The sequence below is a fragment of the Rhipicephalus microplus genome, chromosome 2 (genome assembly GCF_043290135.1).
Source record: "Rhipicephalus microplus isolate Deutch F79 chromosome 2, USDA_Rmic, whole genome shotgun sequence".
Lineage (NCBI taxonomy): Eukaryota > Metazoa > Arthropoda > Arachnida > Ixodida > Ixodidae > Rhipicephalus > Rhipicephalus microplus.
Genome location: NC_134701.1, coordinates 277,501,934 through 277,525,159, shown reverse-complemented (window position 1 = coordinate 277,525,159; position 23,226 = coordinate 277,501,934). Strand labels below are relative to the sequence as shown.

At 47.8% G+C, this 23,226-nt stretch overlaps 1 protein-coding gene across 1 annotated transcript in view; it reads left to right on the top strand.

The window, feature by feature from the left end:
* Shrm (shroom) overlaps positions 1–23,226 on the top strand; it is a 483,853-nt gene that overhangs the window by 62,717 nt on the left and 397,910 nt on the right. Inside the window, exon 2 of the mRNA XM_075882065.1 lies at positions 11,753–11,904. Coding sequence (XP_075738180.1) covers positions 11,753–11,904 — 152 coding nt within the window. The remainder of the gene's footprint in view (positions 1–11,752; positions 11,905–23,226) is intronic.

Below are 23,226 nucleotides of genomic sequence, written 5' to 3'. Positions count from 1 at the left end.
CGTTCTAGACCATATATACCGCTCGCCTTCCGGTCATGCTCGGAACAGCAAAGAAAGAACAATCAGACGAATGGACGCGGTGGCTGCCACGTTGGTTATAGTTGAAACAAACGGGAAGAGCACGCTTGCGATATAAATTATGCAGCTTATCTACTGCCAACAAGGGTGATTGCCTGAGATCGGCTGATTTCGCGATATGGCGTGCCGTGACGATTCGTTGTTTTGCTCCTTGTATTGCAAGAAGTAGCGGGATTGAATCAGCGTGCGCGCGCTGTAGTGTTTTGGAGAAGATTTCCACGGCATATATCGGGCGGCAAAAGAAGGTGAGGCGCTCCGTGGCTTCCAACGCTATACCACAACGTCGAATTCACTTTGCAGTGTTCAATGAACACGATGCCGAAATCATCTACTACATATCGGCGAGGATAGCAATGTTCGAACACATAGTTCACTTTGAGCATTACACTTAGTGGACTATGTAAGTATGCCATAATGTCATTAGTTCATAGCGCTATATGCTTATCGAAATCACCGATCGACTCTTGTGTCCAGGCAAAATTATTTCCTCTCCTAGACGGCAGCTAACCAACATTGTCATTTGAAGGTCCCTTCCCACTTTAATATATAGGTAATTTCGGTAAAAAGATTGCCCCGCCGCGGTGTTCTAGTGCTAAGGTACTCGGCTGCTGACTCGTAGGTCGCTGGATGGAATTCCGGCTGCGGCGGCTGCATTTCCGATGGAGGCGGAAATGTTGTAGGCCCGTGTGCTCAGATTTGGGTGCACGAAAAGAACCCCAGGTGGTCGAAATTTTTGAAGACCTCCACGACGTCATCTCCCATAATCATATGATGGTCTTGGGACGTTAAACCCCACATATCAATCAATCAGTGAAAAGATTGGGTCTCGATACTCGAGAAACATCGACACCAGTTTCAACTATGACCTAAATCTGGACGCCGATTCTGAAAGTTCCAAGTTTTTTGTCACGCGATCGCAGTCAACGCCTGTCGACTGAATGGGGTGCCTCACGAAAAATATGAGACGAAGGCAGCCGTGTACGGGCTGCATTGTTGATGTCCTTGGTAGAACCAACCAGAATGTGGAAATTTATTAAAATAGCTACACAATCCGCCTCTTTCATGATGCTTCCTAGCATGCACCCTTCCCCCTAATGGGAAGATCGCGAAACGTCTCTTCATCTCAGAGGCCTAGCCTCTGGCAATATCGGTTATCCTGGCCCACACCCATACTCCTACGAACGGGAGGCACTATATATAGTCGACATTGCGAAACCCGGAATCCAGCAGCTTCTGATAAACTGGGCCCGCTCAACCCCCACAATAGGTGACAATATGTCACAATGCAGTGCGCTACAACTGTACGGTCGTTGACTTCCCTTCGAGGCATTACTGTCCCGCAATATATATATATATATATATATATATATATATATATATATATATATATATATATATATATATATATATATATATATATCACCGTGCATCAGGCAGTCCGGACAGATCGAGCAATGCCGGTGAACTGCGCACTATACGCGGACAACGGAAAAAGTAAAGGAGAGAAACGGAGACACTGCCCTGGGTAACGTGGAGCGCACGGGGTGGCGGAAAGACCCCGAAGTGGTGTCAAGTTATTTTTTCTTATTGCATGTCACAAACACGGCTTTGCCGGCTGCGTACGCGTCGGGACGACGGTGGGCCGACACTCAGCCATGCATTAACGTCGTGGAAAGAAAGAAAGAAAGAAAGAAAGAAAGAAAGAAAGAAAGAAAGAAAGAAAGAAAGAAAGAAAGAAAGAAAGAAAGAAAGAAAGAAAGGTTTAAGGAAAGAAAGGATGGAGCGCACCTGCAGTACTTCGTTTCAGCAATACAGTGCAGCGCCACGGAACTTATTGCAAATGGCAATACAGATCACAATAATACGCAGGAAAAGGTTCATGACAGGGCAGCAGGAGCAGGCAGCGCCGCTTGCGATTGTCGCTGTGTGCACGACAACCAAGACGTCTCATCATTTGACATGTCCGCGTGAATTCCGCTTTGTACGTTGGGCGCATCGTTAACGAATGCCTTTTAGATGCAGCATCGCGGATATCTCTCCTGCAATTCTTGTACAAAGCTGTGCACGTACTCGGTGCTGCTAACAAAGAATCAATACTCGTGTACTCCAATAAATAAACAACAACAAAAATAACACGTGGGACTTCCTTCGGCGTTTTCTGACTAATCACGCATAAAGTTAACTCTCATTTGGGTCCCACGACTCACACAAGTGGGGGGGGGGGGCTCCGCTACGATTATGGGGCTCCACTATTGACCTAAAGGTCGCGGCTTCGATTCCGGTTGTGGCGGCCGCATTTAGATGGAAACGAAACGGTACAGGCCCGTGTGATGCGCGGTTATTACTGCGCAAAGTTAAAGAACGAGAGATGCTCGAAATTTTCGCAATCCTTCGTACCCGGCTTCTCTCATGAACGTAGTATGAATTTGGGACGTAAAACCCTACATATTATTGTTATTTTCGAAGAGATCATAGTGATCTCCATACAGAGTTAACGCGTCTCTTCAAGTAAAGTTATACACGCACGCACGCACACGCACGGAGAGAGAGAGAGAAGAGAGAGAGTGTCCGAGAACCTTTTTAACGCGATAGCGATGAGAGCTCGTGTCGCGGAAATTCCGCCGTCGGCACAGTTAGTTGCGAGCGAGAAATCGTCCGTGAGCGAAAAATCGAGAAAGGAACAAATATAATGAAGAATAAATATTTCGGTCCCATTAAGTATCGAACTAGGGCCGTTCGCGTGGAGAGCAGGAGTCTTACTACAAAGCCGTGATGTTTTCTTTTTTTTTCTTTATTGACCACAAAGCCACGATGTTACTTGCAACTGCTCCGGGAAAAAACACTATATAAATGCCATGTAGTTGAAGGAGTGTGTTTAACGCATTTTTTTTTCGACAGGTCTCACGACGAAAACGAGCCCATTCAGCAATTTGTAGGCGCATTTGAGAGGCCATCAAAGTACGTCGAAAAAGGCCGGGATAGTGCAGCCATCCCCGCTAAAAACACACAGGAGGCTTTCAAACAGCTCTAAGAATGGACATCTATGTGCATCTAGCTGAAAACATATCACGCCTTTCCTGAGGCGTTGATCAAGCAAACAGCAAACGCTGTATAATGTGCTGCCATCTGTGAGGCATTGTGAGACTCTTTGTCGCCTCCGAGATGGCAAGCGCGCGGCGTGTATCTTGGACGCCATGCGATTGTTGCTTTAGATCAAAAACGTGTATGTGTGTGTGTGTGTCTGTGGGCCATCTGTGAGACATTGTGAAAAACGTGTCTCGACTACAGCAGAGCGCCGTTATAGCAGAGAGAAGTGACCACACTGCACAGTCACTGCAGTACTATAGGCGCGTCGAATTTGTGCCAGCGCGTTTGTGTGTGTGTGTGTGTGTGTGTATGTGTATGTGTGTGTGTGTGTGTGTATGTGTGTGTGTGTGTGTGTGTGTGTGTGTGTGTGTATGTGTGTGTGTGTGTGTGTGTGTGTGTGTGTAACAAAACATTTAATAAGTATTCACTTAGCGGTTGAAAGGCGCACTAGGAGCCGGTTATTGCTATCGCGTTCAACTCTTGAAGGCGAAGCTTAAGGGTCCCCCATTTTTTTTTTTTCAGATTGTATAGCGTCCGAGCAACTTCCAATTCTTGTGTGGAACTCCGCGCTAAACTGCGCTGCACGGTACTGATGGTGAAATCTGGGAGCGGCTCGCTGTGCTGAAGGGGCGACGCAAAGGCGTATGTGTCTGGCCAGACCGCCTAGGGTGCGCGGTGGGTCGCGCACCTGCGGGCTAGAATTATAAATCGGCCATTTCATTCGTCGGTGACGGTTGCTGCGGCGCTGGCGAATAAAAGGAAGACTCGCCCGTGCTGCCGTCATCCTCGTCCAGCACGCATGACAAAACAGCTTAACTGCATGCGAGAGCTGCCCGCTTCTGGCTGGCCGGTGTCGCGGCCATTGCGTTGGGCAGGCGAACATGGCGCGCGTAGGTGAAGCTGCTACGACGGCAACGACTTTACGTGATCCGAAACGGAATGAAAACTCGGGTCGCCCTGCTGTGCGTATGTGTGTGCGCGCGGGGTGGTGCGCGTGGGTTGTTGTGTCAGCCCCCTGAGTGCGGCTCTCGCTTCCTTCCTTTCTCGGTGAGGCAAGTGCATCTTCGCGCAAATCGCGCCCAAGAAACCCACAGACAAAAACAAAAACGAGATAAATATAAGTAAAGAAATAAGGGCGTAGTTAAGCGCGAAAAATAAAATGCCAAGGAAAGCGGCAATGTCAGACAAGAAGAAGAAGAAGAAGAAGAAGAAGAAGAAGAAGAAGAAGAAGAAGAAGAAGAAGAAGAAGAAGAAGAAGAAGAAGAAGAAGAAGAAGAAGAAGAAGAAGAAGAAGAAGAAGAAGAAGAAGAAGAAGAAGAAGAAGGGAAAGGATTAGAAGATACAAACAAACAAACAAACAGAAGGGGAAGGAAAGGAAGAAAATTAAGAAGAAGAGACGATGGCTTTCGGAAGACGTGATACGCTTTGAGGAAGAACGTATACAAGATTCCCCGATATTATTGCTCTCGTGTTTTGGCGTGGATTCTGGCGACATTTTATACTGCGCGTCATTGAAAAAAATAATAATAAAGAAAAAGTCATGAATCGTAGGCGATATATTAAGGTTAACATGCATGCAAGCTGGCGCACGGCGTCCTCGATGCGCTGCAATGGCGAGTCGAGTTCGCGTTTCGTCTCGTACGCACGAGAAGATGGAGGGGGTCACTGAATATTTACACTCTGTCTCGGCGTCGAGTACAGAAAAGAAAGAAGGAAAGGGGCGGGGAAAAGGTATAGATGCTTGATTCCGTGCTTGGCAGAAAAAAAAAAAACTTGCAGAGATAAAAATGCTCGTTTAATAGACGTGAGCATATATCCGCGAGAGCAGTTCGGTTTGAACACTGCAACGTCGATTCTGTTTACGTCTTCTTGGTCCTACCGAGAGAGAGCGAAGGCGTTGAAGGAGAACGGGGAGTGAGGCGTTGAGGCGAGGGACGGCGTTATATGGGCCGTAAATCGCGATATGTACACGCCCAAGTCCCTTTCTTTCCGTGTCTGTCCTTAAAACGAACACTTGAAGGGCGCCTTACATTTCTATATTTATTTCCTCTTAGTCTTCGCGTTCAGTTCGTTGCACTTGGCTTGAACCGTTTCGTGAGGAAGCACAGTAAGTTACCAATAGCGCACTCGACTTTGTAGCAAGTTCCGTATACGCTATGATAGCCTGTATACGCTCGAAGTCTCTGCACACCCTGCTCCGAGATCGAAGTGGTTTACGGATCCACAGCACGTGAGGTCGCGCGACAGGTATACCGTTGTGTACTCATTTCGGGTAACCGCCCAGGCACCTCGGCTTTATTCGGGCAACAGTAAATGTATCGTACGCAATGTGAATTGTGCGTTTATTCGACACGCTTGAAGTGTTGCTATAGAAATTACGCACACATTTTGCGCAAACGCATCCGCGCAAAATAGTCGTAAAGGAAAGCAATGTTTAATGAAGCGCCAGAAAGCCTTCATACTACGTGACGCATTGATTACCGGGAGAAATTAGAAAAAACAGTGCGACCTACTAAATTTTGAACATTTTTTTCATCACAAGCAATGAGTATACAATTGTTTTGTTTGATGGAATACGACAAGTGGTGGCGTATTGGTGTCGTAGCTGTATATTGTACGATAGTGCGCGCGTTAGCCTGTCAAGATTTGCTAACCATACACGATGTTGAATTCTGTTGTATCGACAAAGTGCTACAGAATGCCTCGTGGTGATTGGGCTCGACGTGTTTATCGCGTTTATCTTTAATTGTATTGGGCAAAGGTTCCAATAACGTTTGGGTCGTTAGACAGCACTGATGCGCTTGCGCTGGCTTCCCTACTACCGTGAACCACATCGACCGAGCCCAACGGGCACTTTTGATTGCACGATTAGTGTTTACCTTCAAGCCTGGTTCACGTTTAAGCCTGTGTGCAGAAGATACTAGGACCTTGGGCATCTGCCTCAGTTGCGCAGAAAGCGACTAAAGCACTGCTACTTTACCTAAAGTCAACAAACCTGAGCGACCGCCTGTAGACTGTGTGTGCTCCCCGAGTGCGCTCGTAATTGTGCGTACCTGCTCATCTCTCTGCAACCTCTTTTCTCCCCCTCATTCCTTCCCCAGTGCAGGGTAGCAAACCGTATGTGCGTCTGGTTAACCTCCCTGCCTTTCCTTGCATCTTTATCTCTCTCTCTGGTTCACTTAAGCTCGAACATCTGTGCACGGTGGCCGTTGCTGCAGGTGCACATGCTCAGTGAGACCAATGTCGGCTCTGTTCTCCGTGAGGTGAAGGGCATTGAACTTGAAAAAGTGCGCTCACACTGTTGGTCCCGTCCTGTGCGAACTGCGATGGCGTGGCTCTGCTTGCGCGCTCAGCAGGATTGCTTCCGCACAGAGCGCATGTCATCCTCGGTTTTTTAACAAAGCCGTCCATCTCAGCGGCGGCTCCTGTCACGTCGTTTTTCTCCGCCATTACGGACGTCCCGCGCTATGATTGATTCGGGCCGAGCGTGGGACCGCTCTATCATTCTTCGCCTTCCGCTGGACCGTGCGGCTGCCGCTTGCGCATATACCCGCCGGGGGGAACGCGTGTGCCTGAGTGACCACCGCCGCGCGCGCTGTGTCGCCGCCGCGCATGTGCGTGTGCATATAACCAGAGAGATGCTGAAGCGTTAACTATATACTCTGCCTTAATCACCATCGGTTACCCTATTGTGCGCTGCAGGCTCTAGGAACCTCACTAACGTGAGATATGGTTTTTTTTTACTGCGTCTTTGTTTCCTGACACAGGAAAGACAAGAACGTCTGCGTCTTTGTGTGTCACTTGTAAAATTCGATTATCAGTTAAACGGAATCATTTTCCCAACGATGTATCCTCTGTATATTCTATATATACCCTACTTGGCATTTCACTAATTACTTCGAATTTTGTTTCGCATCCCTGTTTGTGTTGCTTTAGCTGTATGCGTTATATTGTCCGCGTTATGCATTTTCTGCGTGTATATTATTTTGCCCTTTCAGAATACTCTGTACCTCTGTGTCACACCTGCTATAGTCTCTGTTCGAGACTGCAGTATCAATAAATAAATAAAATAAATAAACAAGAGAGAACGCAAGGAGGTAAACCAGGCACATGCCTGCTTTGCTACCCTACGCGGGGAAAGGGGAAGGTGGGTATCAAGATGAGAGAGATATGATATACAGTGTAGGCGCTGACCGCTATATCAGCTGCAAACGTAAAACAATAGTTGCTGTGGTTTTACTTTCTGAAAAGACGATATGACTATGGGGACGCTGTAGTGAAGGGCTCCTGAAATTTAGACCTACTTTTCTTTAATTCGCACTGACATAGCAGAAAACGCGGGCCTCTAGCATATCGCCTCCATCTAAATGCGGCAGCTGCGTACAGTGTGTACGATCCCGTGACCTTCGCCTTAGCAATCGAGCACCACATCCACCGTGTCGGGTAAATGGAGAGCAAGGAAGTAAGATAGCGAGTGGAATAATGAAGGAAAGTCGGGGATGTTAACGTTTGCTACCCTACAGACAGCAAGATTAATGGGGACTAAAAGAGAAAGAGACAAAAGGCATCAGTTCCAGTCATGATGCTACAGTGTCAAGTATGATTGCTCGTATTGTTTTCTGGGTTGATGCGTTGTGGGAGCAGTGCCTGAGCTACAGAAAGACGCTAGGAGACGTTGGCTGATTAGAAGGTTCACGTATGAATTGGATATTTCCCTCCGGATAGAAGTACTTGGTTCGGGAATTGAATATTCAGGTGAGACCAAATGCTTTAGACAAGAGAAAGACCCAATGGGAGAAATGTCGAAGGTGAGTGGCGTTTAGTTCGGGATGCTGTAGGACAGAGCTGGCATCTTGACCTTGTGCACCAGCTGTTGCCGCTCATCAAGACTTGCCCCGCCGCGGTGGTTTAGTGGATAAGGTACTCGGCTGCTGACCCGCAGGTCGCAGGATCGAATCCTGGCTGCGGCGGCTGCATTTTCAATGAAGGTGACAATGCTTTAGGCCCGTGTGCTCAGATTTGGGGGAACGTTAAAGAACCCCAGGTGGTCAAAATTTTCGGAGCCCTCCACTACGGCGTCTCTCATAATCATATGGTGGCTTTGGGACGTTAAACCCCACATATCAATCAATCATCAAGACTTTGAGCATGTCGGTTAGGCTTCCCATTTATTCAGTTCTTTCACTTAGCTTTTGCTTTACTGGTTCCGTTATCTGATTTGGCTGATAAATTCATGTAGTCTGCCCTTTGCCACCATCGTCGTCGTAGTAGTAGGTAGTCGTAGTTTTAGTGATAGTAGTATACGTGTCACGGAGGTCACGTGACCAGATGGGAGGATGAATAAAGAACTGCATAAAACGAAAGTATGATTTGAAAAATTGAATCGCTGCACAAACTTGAAGAAAAACAAGGGAAACAGGAAAAAGCGCAGACTACCAACTGTTTATTGTCGTTTTTTTGAAGCCAATATATACGCTGTAGGCCCGTGTGCTCAGAGTTGGGGGCATGTTAAAGAATAAAGAATAATATCTCCCTTGTTTTTCTTCAAGTTTGTGCAGCAATTCAATTTTTCAAGTATGAACCAACTAGTCTGCAAAAAAGTATTGCTTGAAAGTATGATTATGATGATGATGATGATGATGATGATGATCAATCAATCAGATGCAGTCGAGTGCTTGCAGCTTCGCCGTACGACAATTTTGACGGTGCGAATCTGGCAGGGTTTATTTTTGAGTGCGCTCTGATGTGGCTGAATAATGTGGTTACTGTAACTATAACGTCAAGTGTTTTCTGCAAGATGTTCACTGACTGCTTCGGCTGCCTTTTCTGAACACGTTGACCATCGTCATCAGTAGCCTGCGACATCTTCGTAAAGTGATCGTCGTGGGAGACCGCAGACACTTGCCAATTCGCTAGTTCCATTACTCCATGCATCTCAGGTGATCGTATGACTTTGTTCTTACTTAACGTCTATCATCCATTCTAGCACACTGTTAGTCAGCAAATATGACGCAGACGATGGTTAACGCAGCCTTATCGGTGCACACACCCACTATAGGCGGTTCTTTGTTATCGCGAGGCGTCGGGCTTCAGAAATGCGTCGCTGTGTCACCTGACCTATAGACACGCGGCCGAGCTCGTCAAGTTCTGGCGGGCGCCCAACTATTTTGTCACCCGGCCACGCGACCGGGACGCTCATTGTGTCCAACGTCAGTTCTTATTTATTCACCAGCGTGCTTTGTAACCAGCAGTCTTTGTGAACGTGCTGTCTGTACGCTTGGCCGCCGCATAAGACAGGCTTGAAACTTCGGAGCTTGATTTAGGCCCATTGCCGCCTCTGACGTCATCCTGCGAGCACGCGGGCGAGAACGTGATCAGCCATGTCACTCCCACCGCGTCTGATCGAGAACGTGAAGAAAACAAGGTGGAGCATGCCGTTAAATGGAGTGAAACGGGAGAACAAAAAACCCCGCACTTGTTTGAAGCCACTAACCCAGAAAGAGTGAGTTCACGAGTGGATTGTTAGCATGTTCGTTATAATAAAAAAAGATAATACAACATAATCATAACACATAACAAACCATAGTACGTAATCACATAAGCACATAAGTACTGGCGTTTTACTTTGATGCACTAGTTCTTGATGATGTAGCTCTGCGTGACGTGTTTCATTTCCTGTTGTATCTTCATATTTGTTTCCTTTTTTCTATCACCCACACCTGCCTAAGGCCTCATGTGTGAGGTTGGCAGTACTTCTGAAATGAATAAATAAATAATAACTCATAACAAATGATCATAAACCTGATGGCATAGTATGTATTGTATTTTGCTTTCTTATATGATTGCTAACGGCTTGCTTCTCAGTAGTGTTCACACAAACTATTAAATAAGTGATTTAGTAAGGTTTATATGTTTATAAAGCATGAATATTCCGTCAACTACCACTTATACATGTATACTCTCCTTCTTCCCAATGTCCGCTTGTTCAGCAAATCTTATTAGGCCATTCTTTACGGCTACTGCTGATGTGAATGTTTTCCGCTTTGCTGTTATTATCGCAACCCTGCGAAAATCTTGCCAAACGAGTAACAGGTCGTTGAAAATAGGTAAATAAATAAATAAATAATGTCATTTAAATCATGTTGTATGAAAGGGGAGGAGGAGATGTTGGCCTGGAACGCGGACTTCTAGCCTGCTACTCCTCACGGGATTTCGGGGAAAAGGAAGAGAAAGAGGGGAGTATGATGGCATGTGCGATTGATCAGTACGACGTGTCACTTTGCACGCATTATATCCTGTGCTGATGCACGTACTGCGCGCGAAAGTAGTCACACCGTAGCACACGTTTTAAAGACGACCATCTATAGACATTTCTGTCTTGGAAACCATAATTGGCACGTAACTGAGTTGTGTTGAATGTGGTCTACATGTTCTCAAGCACCAAAAAGCTTCTCCTCCGAAAAAGGTCCGCTAGTTTGTACAATCCATGACGCATTTAAGTATCTGTCTTTCGGTCGAGTATTCAGGGCACGCGCACAGGATGGGGTGAGAAGTCCTTGACGTGTGACACACACTGCAGTTAGCGTTTTAGGGGCCAAGTTCCCGGCGTAAGTTACGCCTTGGGTCGTTGATTGATTGATTGATGACAGACGGACGGACGGGCGGGCGGGCGGACGGACAGACAGACAGACAGACAGACAGACAGACAGACAGACAGACAGACGGACGGACGGACGGACGGACGGACGGACGGACGGACGGACGGACGGACGGACGGACGGGCGGGCGGGCGGGCGGGCGGGCGGACGGGTGGACTGACGGATGAACAGAAGGACGGATGGTCGCACGAATGGACGCACGAATGGACGCACGGATGGATGCATGGACAGACTAAAGCAAGAATGAACGGACGGCCGGAAGCATGGACGGACTGACAGAGGCTTCGCCCCACTCGTCATCATTCACTTCGTGGATATGGTGTGATTTTTTTCTCCTTTTCAATCTTACAAGAAGATTGTCGCGTACGGGCAATACCTAGCCACAATCCATGCGGTAACGTTTGCTGGTGTGTTGACAGGAATGGGAGCCGAAGAAAATGACGAGAAACATGCCTACAAAGGGCTCTTGCTGGTGCTAAGTGTCATCCATAGTCGTGTCATGAAAGTTTGATGGAGATAGACAGCAAGTCGTTGACGTCATGCTGGGAAAAAAATAGAGTGGTATGTTTTCGCCCACATCGCACACCGTTGTTGCTTCTGCGTTATCTGGTTCGTCGCCAGTTACGTCACAGTGACTGGGGACGGATTGGCCGCCCACCCCCATGCCCAATATAACAGTGCGCCTGTATTCATAAAGCAACAACTTCATTGATGCGAGGCACTCATTTATATGCTTCGTGTGCACCTCGTTAGGCTGGAACTGTTTACTTCAAAAGCTTATGAACCGTTGTCCTGATTGGATGGAAAGATGGAGATTTTGCTTTACTGCGTCAACTGACGTCGCGCGAGTACGGGAGCACAGTGTTTTAAAGAGGACCGGTACGCCTAAAAAAATCGAGTTTCTGATGTGCTTGCGATACTTCGTGCAGGTGGATCCCGGTGGGAAGGCCGAGGCCGAAGGTCGCATTCGGGTGGGCGACCTGGTGCTGTGCGTGAACGAGGTGCCATGCTCTCACGCCGATCAGGCCAAGCAGCTGGTGGACAGCGCGTTCAGCACGCTCACGTTGCTCGTTTGGAGAAGGTGAGTCTGACTTGAATGTGATTGAGTCTTAGGAATTGTATTTTGCGCTTATTAGGCAATATTTAGCGCAAAGTGACACGAGGACAAAAAGGGAGGACACAATACGCGCGTGTTGTGTCATCTCTTCTCGTCCTTGCGCCAGCACAAATATTACCTAATGTCCGACCAATAAGTCCGCATTTGTCCCCTTGTGTATTATACCGTAATACGCCTATAGTATACGCAGGCGAGCTTGCTTTTCAACCTTCAGGGACTAACCAGGTCCTTCTTCACCAAAGGTCGGGGGGTATATGAACAAGATCGTTTAATGATCGGTCGTGACTGCGCATAAAACCTTGTCGTCCTGTCTTGACCACTGCTATATATGAGCCGCAGGCGGCAACTTGAGGAAAAATTCGTCAAGTCTGGATCAGACGATCACGCGAACAGCGTTAACCAAAAATGTGAAGGGCACGCTTACGCGCGTGATCCGAGAGGTGACCTGTCCGGTCAGTAGCCACTTACGTCAGGTTCGCGGCAGTTCCTGTAGGGTTTCAACAAGTTCCCACTGGATATTACAGTTCGGAAAACTGCAGGACGGTTGATCTTTTCCGCTAATGGACACTTCTAAAAGGAGACGCTTGTGTCTTCGTGGCTACGGCCACTATTTATTGTCTCACAATGCATATAGCTAGATTGAGAAACAACACCCAGTGTCTCAGGATCACAACGTGAACAACGTTAACGCATCTCGTAAGTTCACTGCTGTTCGTGACGGTCTTTTTGTGCACTAAATATTTCATAAATATTGGTTTACGCATGTCATATTTTGTCGCTGTGTGTGGAACACTACCCAAGCTCTCATCCAACAATTCGGTCCTTTATTAGTGACAGAAGTGCCGATTGTTTCTTCTTCAGGCACTTACTGTCTACCACTGATTTGCGGTTTTCGTAATATTCAGGATCAGTCTTCTGAAAAATAAAACTGGTACGAAATCTATGGTTCTGGTTAAAGCGACGAGTTCTATTGGATACATATGATATCGAGTGCAAGCTTACTTAAGATAAGGCCCAACGAACTGTTCGCATAAATAATGAAAATTAATTTATTGAGTTTGTCGGAACAGCTGATGGGTTTCTTAAGAGCAGCCGATATTTTTACGGCATCTAGAGAAAGATCTCAACCCCACGCTTCTCTCTATGTGGCCTCTGAGAGTCGCGGGAAAGACGAAGAAGCGAGCCTCTGCTGTGTTGTTGTTACTGTTCGTCTGTGGTTTTTTATTAAAATTTCCTCGTACTGACGCCTCTGTTCGAGAGCCATTTGCAATCTGGGCGTCGCCCAGGCGTCTGTCTACGGTCCGATCACAGAATTCGTTTTCGCTACAGCACAGTGTGTCAACCCTAATGCTCTCTACAACCGCATAAGGAACAGAGTCCTATAAACTGAAGACCATATACTTCACGTCAGAAGAGACAAGACTTCAATATCGCGAAGAGCTTCTTGGAAGACGCCACAATGGTGTCAGACGCTATGCTCTTCCATTACTTGAAGTTTTGAAGTCATTGTTGCTCATATTTGCTTTGCACAAAAACGGACGCCTGCGTTCTTTGTCCGGGATGGCAGCAAGACTCTCTCGAGTGCTGTACGCGTGGGCTTCACCTGCTGTCTCTGTTGGGTTTTGCCTTTAGCCTTTCTGCTTCTTATTTCACTCTCGCTTGCATTGCTTAACGAGGTCGGCCCCGCAATTCGCTGTGGAATATATATATATATATATATATATATATATATATATATATATATATATATATATATATATATATATATATATATATTGAAGTACGACGGTTCAGCTGACGCTTTATTCAAGCAACAGCAAGATGGCGCCGATGATGAAGAGGGACTAGGCGAAGACTGATGATGGTTATTGACAGATGAGGAAGATGAAGTCTAATGAATTCTTACACTAATTTCCTCCATCGACGGAAGCGGCCAGCCTGGCCGCGAATTACGCTGTGGAACGCATACAATAGGGCTTGAGACGAGAAACGTGCACAATCTCTGTCCCGCGGCAGCGTTGGTCAGTGGGGGCATGAACAGGTGTGACACGGTAGTTCACCGGTGAGGTCTGTTCGACAACTTTGTAGGGGCCAGGATTGTGTGACTCAAGCTTCTCGCATAAACCAGGCGTTCGTGCAGGAGTCCACAGAAGTACATCGTCGCCAGGTCGGTAGAGAACGACGCGGTGAGTGGCATCGTAACGATGTTTGCGATCTTCTTGGCTTGCTTCGGTGTTTACACGGGCAAGACGACGGCATCGAGCAACACGAGACAGAAACTGGTCGCAAACGAATGGTGAAGAGTTGAAGGGGCCATTAAAGAATGAAACGTCGAGTGTTGATGTCGGTTGGCGTCCGTATACTAGAAAAAATTGAGAAATTTATATATATATATATATATATATATATATATATATATATATATATATATATATATATATATATATATATATATATATATATATATATATATATATATATATATATATATATATATATATATATATATATATATATATATATATATATTGTTTGTGTGTTTGTTCGCTTCATTGAACAAAAATCGTTGTTTGGGTGGCTTGAGTTTCGCGTCCTAAAAGCTTGGTGCTCGCCCCTGCTATCAAGCTATGTCACGCTGTAGCGCTTACACCACTGATGACCTCGAAGTACCACGGCGCAAACGCAAGGAAATGTACGCGGTATGAATGTCGGATATTGTTTTTTTTTGTCATTGAAGTTTCCGGGCTATCATCTGTCAATACAAAACGATTTATTCGGTTAATAACGTATATAGTGTTTATGAAATTTTTTAAAACGCGTTAATGAAGCCCACTTCGTACGTGCATCCATTTTCTTTTTCAATCACTTCTCGTGCCGGAACCATCGATCTTCATACCGTCTCGCTTCACGCGGTGCGAGAAAGGCGGACTCGCACAAACGAATGAGGCGGGCAAACATACGAGGTTAGCAGGCAGCGCTTCGAGTGTTCACAGTGTATGGCGGTGCCCGTGCTACTCTCGAAGGGTCAAGCATCACGCGGACACGATCGAAGCGCGGAACAATGGCCTCGAGTGCAGTGCCTTGACTGAACGCTTCGAACACCGTGCGAACTCCGGCGCCCCTTAAAGATGGAACTAATCCCGTTACGTACCGGACACGAAGTCGTGGTCACATAATGTGTGCGGTGTGCGGAATCGCCTACATCTAAGGTTAGCACCGCATCAATATTCATGACCTCATGGAAGCTAATGTTTATTGATTTGATTGATTTGTGGGGTTTAACGTCCCGAAACCGCCATATGATTATGAGAGACGCCGTAGTGGAGGGCTCCGGAAACTTCGACCACCTGGGGTTCTTTAACGTGCACCCAAATCTGAGTACACGGGCCTACACCATTTCCGCCTCCATCGGAAATGCAGCCGCCACAGCCGGGATTTGATCCCGCGACCTGCGGGTCAGCAGCCGAGTACCTTAGCCTCTAGACCACCGTGGCGGGGCAAGCTAATGTTTATTACATAATCCGTAAATTTATGTCTGCGTTTATGGACCCGATGATTAAACGTCAACGGACACTTTCCTCGTGAAGTAGAACTAATGTTCTATAGCTTTACCGACCTGAATATGAATGCGGAGTTCATCTTAGATGTGGTCTATACTCTACTTCGTAAATGCTTGAGGCCTCGGGCATGTGATTTGCCAGGAGCCGCCGGAAAGTGGTCGTGTCTGGACGCGCATTTGACAAACACACGAGCAAACTTCTCTTTTTGTATACTAGACTGTTTGGTCCTTGGGTATAGCTTGGGACGAATGAGTTTCTGCGCTTATATTATTCAGCGCACGTTAACCGCCGAGGGAGTGATTTGCGCGGGTTTTAATTCGACGAGTAACACTCCGTTCCAGTGAAGGTAATATATGGCGACTGCTATAACAGCCTTCTTGTGCCTTTTCTTTCTTTTTCATAAGGTGAGGAAGGAGCTAAGTGGACGGGCGTATTGCCACTCTTATCATATTTGTGTTCCTTTATATGCTTTTATGCGCAAGGGAGGCATTGTATGCTATTGTATGACACTATATGAAATGCAAGGCACTCCGTAACGCGTGCATCTATGACATGTGTGCATTTAACTCGGGCATAACAGCCGTATCTACACAGGTTTCGCGTCACGCCAGTCTATACATAAAGCCTTTGGCCTACTTCCCGTTTATGGCTATCTTGTAGAAACGTTCAAATATACGGATGGTTTGAAAGAAAGGAATGACCTATATATAATCCAGATCCCCACTCAAATGGTGCTTTCCTCACTGCCTGAGGAGAATAAGGCAGAAAGCTTGTACCTACAGTATATGAAGCACTGATCGGGCATGTGCAGCAGCAGCAACTCACTTCACTTATTACTGCGTAGTCCCTTCATTTACCTTTCTCTGTCTGTCTATTCTGCTTCCGCTTCCTCCGGTGAGTAGCAGCAAGAAAGAAGCAGGCTGTCCAGCCTGACCTCTCTTTTTGTTTCGTATTATTATTAAATGTTACCCTTTTCTTCCCCGAGTGTCAGCGTGGGCTTTTCATCGGAGCGGCATGTCTCACTTTCTGAGTAGGTAACCATGCTCTAGCCCAACAAACCAGCGCCGTTGTCCATGGCAGAAACTCATTTCTTCTGCGTGTGTTTTTGAAGCTTTCAAGCCTCAAACTGGAGCGTCTGACCCCTAGGCGAGAGAATATGGGCTACATTATGCAACCTTGAGAGCGCTGGCGTAGCCTGGGGAAGAAGGGAGCATCAACTATCGGTACTTTTCAGTTTTCACGTATATAAGGACACGCACACGCATGAACATACATCATCATCATCATCATCAGCATGTCTACGTCCACTGCAGGACGAAAGCCTCTCCCATGTTCCGCCAGTCAACTAGGTCCTGTGCTTGCTGCTGCCATTTTATACCCGCAAACGTCTTGATCTCATCTGCCCACCTAACTTTCTGTCTTCTCTGGACCCTCTTGCCTTCTCTGGGAATCCAGTTGGTTACCCTTAGTGACCGGCGGTCGATCTGTCTTCGCGCTACATGCCCGGCTCGTGTCCATTTCCTCTTCTTGATTTCAACTATGATATCCTTAACCCCGGTTTGTTCCCTAATCCACTCTGCTGTCTTCCTGTCTCTTGAGGTTACACATACCGTTTCCATTTCCATTGCTCGCTACGTCGTCCTCAATTTAAGCTGAACCCTCTTTGTAAGTCTCCAGGTCTCTGCTCCGTAGCTAAGTACCGGCAAGATGCAGCTATTATATACCTTCATCTTGAGGGATAGTGGCAATCTACCTGCCATGATTTGAGAGTGCTTGCCAAATGTGCTACCCCCTCCCCCCATTTTTATTCTTCTAGTTCTAGAACATACATAACGTATGGTTGAACCTCCCCGTCACCCCCTCCCCCTCTCCTGAAAAATGCATGCCTGCAGCTCTGCTTGGAAGCACTGAAGTCACGTGCTGCGTTATCACAACGTCGCCGTGAGCGCAAGTGTGCGCTACAGTTAGCGACGTTCGTGCGAGACTAGCTAGCTGCCGCAGTAGTATAAATCGGAAAGCCCCGCACACATCTGAGCAGTATGGGCGCCGCCTGTTGCAGCAGCCGGGTCGTTAAACCCTCAGCTGGCGGCCGTTCCGGTGTTGGCGAGCGTGGCAGCAGCAGCAGCAGCGACAAGTGTCGCAGCAGCTGTCGCGCGCTCGGAGCCCCGCATGCCGGTTCGCTCGGCGGCGCTTTTCGCTTTTCACCCCGAAGGTCATGGCCCCGCAACTGCTGCCTCGCTGTCGTCCTGGCAGGACGACTTCTCCTTCACACCTTCCCCTCCCTCTCTGTTTCGGCCGCTCGCGTTCTCGGTTCGTTTTGTTCCGCGTCTTTCTCTGCTGCTTGCTTTCCTTTTAACCTCAGATGCCTCATCAACCGAAAAAAATTGACCATTGGTTGATTGATTGATTGATTGATTGATTGATATGTGGGGCTTAACGTCCCAAAACCACCATATGAATATGAACGACTCCGTAGTGGAGGGCTCCGGAAATTTTGACCACCTGGGGTTCTTTAACGTGCCCCCAAATCTGAGCACACGGGCCTACAGCATTTCCGCCTCCATCGAAAATGCAGCCGCTGCAGCCGGGATTAGACCCCGCAACCTGCGGGTCAGCCAGCAGCTGAGTACCTTAGCCACTAGATCACCGCAGTGGGGCAAAAAAAAAAAGACCGTTGGCGTCGGTGGCGTCAAAACGAATGGCGCTGAAAACGTGGTAAAGTCACCATGGTGCTACCAATCGGCAAAATTTCATGCCATCAAGGCGACTTCTTCACCTGATAAAGTCACCATTACGCCACTGATCGCCACGCATTAGAGTCGTCACGCAATGACGTCATCGCATGACAGCGTCGCATGCTCAAAGGTGGACCGATCTCGGAGGCAATGCAAAGCCGGGTGAAGTCGGAGATCTCGGTGGCAGTGCGAAACGACGTTAGGTGAAGAGATCCTCCGGAGTGGTGTTGGAGGGGATCAGTACACCGACTGGCAAGAAAAAGACGAAGGCTGCCTTTCGCCTTCTGGACATTTTTATCTAATTTCTCTTTTTTAGCAAGCGTTGTGTAAAAATTTTACATTACAAGGTACAGTGTGGCCAGCACCCCTTGTGGGTATGAGCCAAGATCTTCTAGGCGACAAGACGTCTTGGGCGAACGCGTAAGGAACCCTGCGAGTTTCTTGCTTCTCGAGCGGTGCCGTATCGGGACTTTCTGAGCCTCCGAACGGAGCGGAAAGATCGGAGCCTCAACGCGCTTGCGCAGGTCGAAACAATGCTCCGCACTTGTTTCTTTTCTTGTTCTCTCTCCCGTTCATTTTTTTTAAATTTCTAGCCGTGTTTTAACACGCTCCGCGTATATCAGTAAAAGTGGAAAGATCGCAATAATAACACGGCAGGACAAGCCGTGGTGGTGCGATTTGTTTATTATCATCGTCCATTCTTACCTCTGGAACCGAGCGTTCGTTTCGCGTGAACAAGAGTGTTCGGCCCACGGCACCGGGAAATACTCCTCTTTTTGCAAGCTGCATCAAATTTTCTGGGCCCATGCCTGCTGCGGGAACAGGCTGCTGGACAGTCAGTTGGCCCTGTCCGGCGAGAGAGTATATATGTATTCGCTGAACTCGACCGTCCAGTTTGTCACGAGATCTCGAAAAGAGGCCGGATGCCCGAAGCATAGGCATTCACTCAGGAAAAAGCGCACAGAGAAAGTAGCGAATGACGATAAGCGAGGTTTTGCGCTGATATGGTGGAACTCGTTTCCGAAATGGACGATAAAAAGACGGCGTGCTTTCGAAAGGGACAAGATAAACATGGTATGCGAGCGTGATGGTATGAAATTTCAGCGGCATGCAGGTGATTTCGGCGCGCAGCCGTTGTATGAGAGAAGCATATTGCTGGCGGTTCAAGCTTGTTATGAGTCACAAATTTTTGGTAACGGCGTCGTATGCGAAAATACCCGGTGCCAACGAGTGGACATAAATGTAGCCTCCTAAGGTTCGTAGTGACTTGGGCTTGTTGGTGCATAATAAAAAGGCAGTTTCTTAGCGCTGGTGTGCACAAGGACAAATGGAAACATACACTAGACACGGCAACAAAGAACGGCAACAAAGCACGACAACTAAGCACTGCAACTTTAGGCACGGCACTACACACGCCAACAAAGGTGCACCGCACCGGTTGCACGCGTATTTGTGTTCGCAATTTCTATGCGAAGCAGCTTTTGGACTAGCCTGTGTAACGCTGTCCTTCCGACCGCACCGCTTCCCTCGCCACAGGTGTTGGAGCGGTGCCAAGTAGCTCACGCCCTCCTAGCAGCGTGCGGTGACGTCTCTCTCCCTCGCCTGCCACGCGCTCACCGTGGGTGAGCTCTGCCTCGCTTCACCCTCTCCACCGCTCGCACCGCTCGAGCCCACTCCTCATGTGGGAATCATCTCACCCTCGCCACATCTCTCCATCTGTCGGCCCTTGATTTGGAGCTTCTTGCTTGCGTGAGGAGCTTAAATTGATTGATTTGATTGATTGATATGTGGGGTTTAACGTCCCAAAACCACTTCATGATTATGAGAGACGCCGTAGTGGAGGGTTCCGGAAATTTTGACCACCTGGGGTTCTTTAACGTGCACCCAAATCTGAGCACACGGGCCTACAACATTTCCGCCTCCATCGGAAATGCAGCCGCCGCAGCCGGGATTCGAACCCGCGCCATGCGGGTCAGCAGCCGAGTACCTTAGCCACTAGACCACCGCGGCGGGGCGAGGAGCTTAAATTCGTTCGCCGACTTTGAGGAATGGACAGTTATCTCTGAGAAAATACGGGAGCTGACGGGGATGTCTTTGAACGCCCGCAATGTCCGCAGTTTCGAGTCTCATGTCTTGACTCGTGACAACTATGGTGGGCTGTTGTAGTTTTTTGCCTGCTCGCTAGGTGATGCCAAGTAGCACTCCAAGACGAAGGTGTTGACGCTTATAAGCGCAGTCCATGTGTCCGTTGTCGAGTACGTTAAACTAATACTGTATAGGAAGCAGCCTCCGCTGTAACGTACGTAGCGCGCTAGCCGTTGCGCACGTACCACATAGCGCGCGCTAAACTAAAGCTCTAATAATCTCGCGGCGCCCACAATGTGGATAGCGCGCCACTGCTTGCCGCGGGATCGCGCTGACGGGCGGGATGCCCGTGGCATCCCGCTAGTGTGCGCGAACTTTTCCCGGCTGTCGCCGGCGTTGCTATGGTTGGCGAAGTCGTATCGCGTTCGCTAATGGCGCCGTCAACACCTGTGAGGCGTGAGCCAAGGAAGCCGAAAGCAAACATCCCCAGTGGAAAACAGGCGACACCGACGAGGTGCGATTCAAGAACACCGATCGCGTTCGAGAATACAGACGGTGCGCGGGTAACACCGACGAGACGCGAGCCAAGGAAGCCGAGCGCAAGCGTCTTCAATGCGTCCCGCCTCCCTTGTCTTTGCGTTTCAAACAAAGGTTTGCTCGATCGAGTAAACGCTACACCGAGTTTCGCTTCAAACCGCTCTTCAAGCGCCCACGCCGACACCCTTTTCAACCGGACCAACGCCGTGAGCACTGCTGCTACTTCGAATCTCATCAGGGTTCCCTTCGGAAAGATTGTGCATAGATTTTCTAATAACTCTATCGATAGTGGGTTTGTCGGTGATCGGTGGCATTTGATATTGAGCTGATCGTTTATCGAGGTCATCTGTTATTTCACGTAGGTACATTGCGTTGTTGCGTGGATGTGAATGCGTGACCGTGGTTGCTCCCTGTCGTAATGCAAGCGTTGACCTTCTAAGCACCTGGATGAAGGCTCTATTCTCGGCATGCAGAAACGAAACAGCTTGGAGGAAACATTGAGCAGTGCGATATAGAAAAAGCAACAAGAGTAGCACATCAGGCGCACTAAGCCTGGCCAAGCTTCTTGTGCTCTGTCTTCCCAATATGAAAAGGGCTCCTGATTTTCATGATCATTATTACGTTTACTGAGAAGCTCGCGCTGCATACTGAATCTGCACTCCCAAGTGCACGTGCGCGTGATTTTGCTTATCTGTCCCTTCCTCTGTCTCCATTTTCGCCCCTTTATCTCTTGCCCCGGTGCAGGGTAGCAAACCGGACTGGGGCTGGTCAACGTCGCTGCCTTTATTTTTTGTCCCTCTTTTTTTAAATAACATTAATTAGTGGAGGAAGTGACGAGGCAAGAATAATTGACGTATAGCTACGCACAATTAGCTAGCTTTACACCATGTCTAGCTGAAGTATTTAAAAAAAATGTACAAATACACGCATGAGCATATGGAACATCGCAAGACGAGCAGCCTTTATGCTCATATTGTTCCGGGACTCTGTTTTCTTTCTTTGTATTTAATTCGTCGCACCTTTCTATAACGCAAGCGTGAGGCTGAGGCGTGCTTTAGTAGAAACAAAGTATTCACTTTCTTTCACTTCGTCAGCCGTGACGCCTTTTTGCAAGCACGCATCACAGATAGTGCATCCGTTCCCGTTCATGGCGACCAGTCTCCGAATAGTTTGGTAGGCCTCCTCGAAAGGAGGCAGGAGGTGAACAGCGGAGAGTACACCACTATTGCGAGAAAAAGTCGGCCTTTCGGGAGAGCGTTGTAGCGGGGAAGCCACCCATACCACATTGATAGGACGAATGTCTCTCGAGCTTTCAACGACGGCAACACAAGCGGTGCGTCAACAACGAACGCTGTAGTGGTATAGGCAGAACACCCGTTGATGCGCAATTGAAGACGTATTGATTACTGACTGACTACAGCGACTGTAAACACGGCCTCTCTTATCGCGTCTTACAACGTCGGAAGACCTCCCGATGCATGTTTCCGCTTTCTCTTGCCTCTGCTCTCGCCCGTTGCTGGCTATCCTTCTCTGCGATGCCATGTCGACACTTTAGTAGCGGCCGTATCGTCTGGTAGCTTTCCTGTTGCGGAGGTCGTGAAGTGCTACACGTTGAGGGCCGCTATTTAGATGCCATGTTTCGGAACCCCGCCGTATCAGCGATGATACGGCGGGGTTACAGGCAAGATGATTGGGCGTGATCGGGCCGTCACTGAACTGGGCATTTCGTTGAAACATGTTCTTCTCCCTCGCCTACTATCTCGGCGTTTCGGCAAAATGAAATTCAAGCAGATCGTCCAACATACCACATAGATTTACTAGGGCCAGAATACACAAAGTCTTCCGTTTCTCGGTAATGATTACCATCGTCTGACCGCCGTCGCCTATATTGGCCCAGTGTAATATTGGCTGAAGTTTTCTCGTACAAAAAAATTCTAGCGTAAGAACTTTTGAAGCGGACCTATTACGCATGTTCAACTGCTTATTCGTCTTTGTTTCTGATTATTCTTTGAAGGCATGTTCGAGCAATAAAAGCTGCACAGTCCCTTACGTTACATTTAAGCACGATAACAGGAATCGAAACAATAAATATGATATTTGGATTGTACTGTTACGAGTGGCAATAATGTTTAAGTTGCTGAGGTATGAGAACGTTCTTGTGAAAAGCAGCAAGACAGTTTAAAGTCAAATGTAAGTAGATTGTGTATATCCGTGTACTGAGCGGCTGGCATGACTCTCACGGTAAATGAAGTATGGTGTAGAGATAACAACTTGCTAGTCTATGCTCAATTAGTGCCTAGTACACCTGCTGCCGTGGTCTGCATATCGGTTATTGTGCCGGACTGCTGGCCCGAATGTCTTGAATTAAA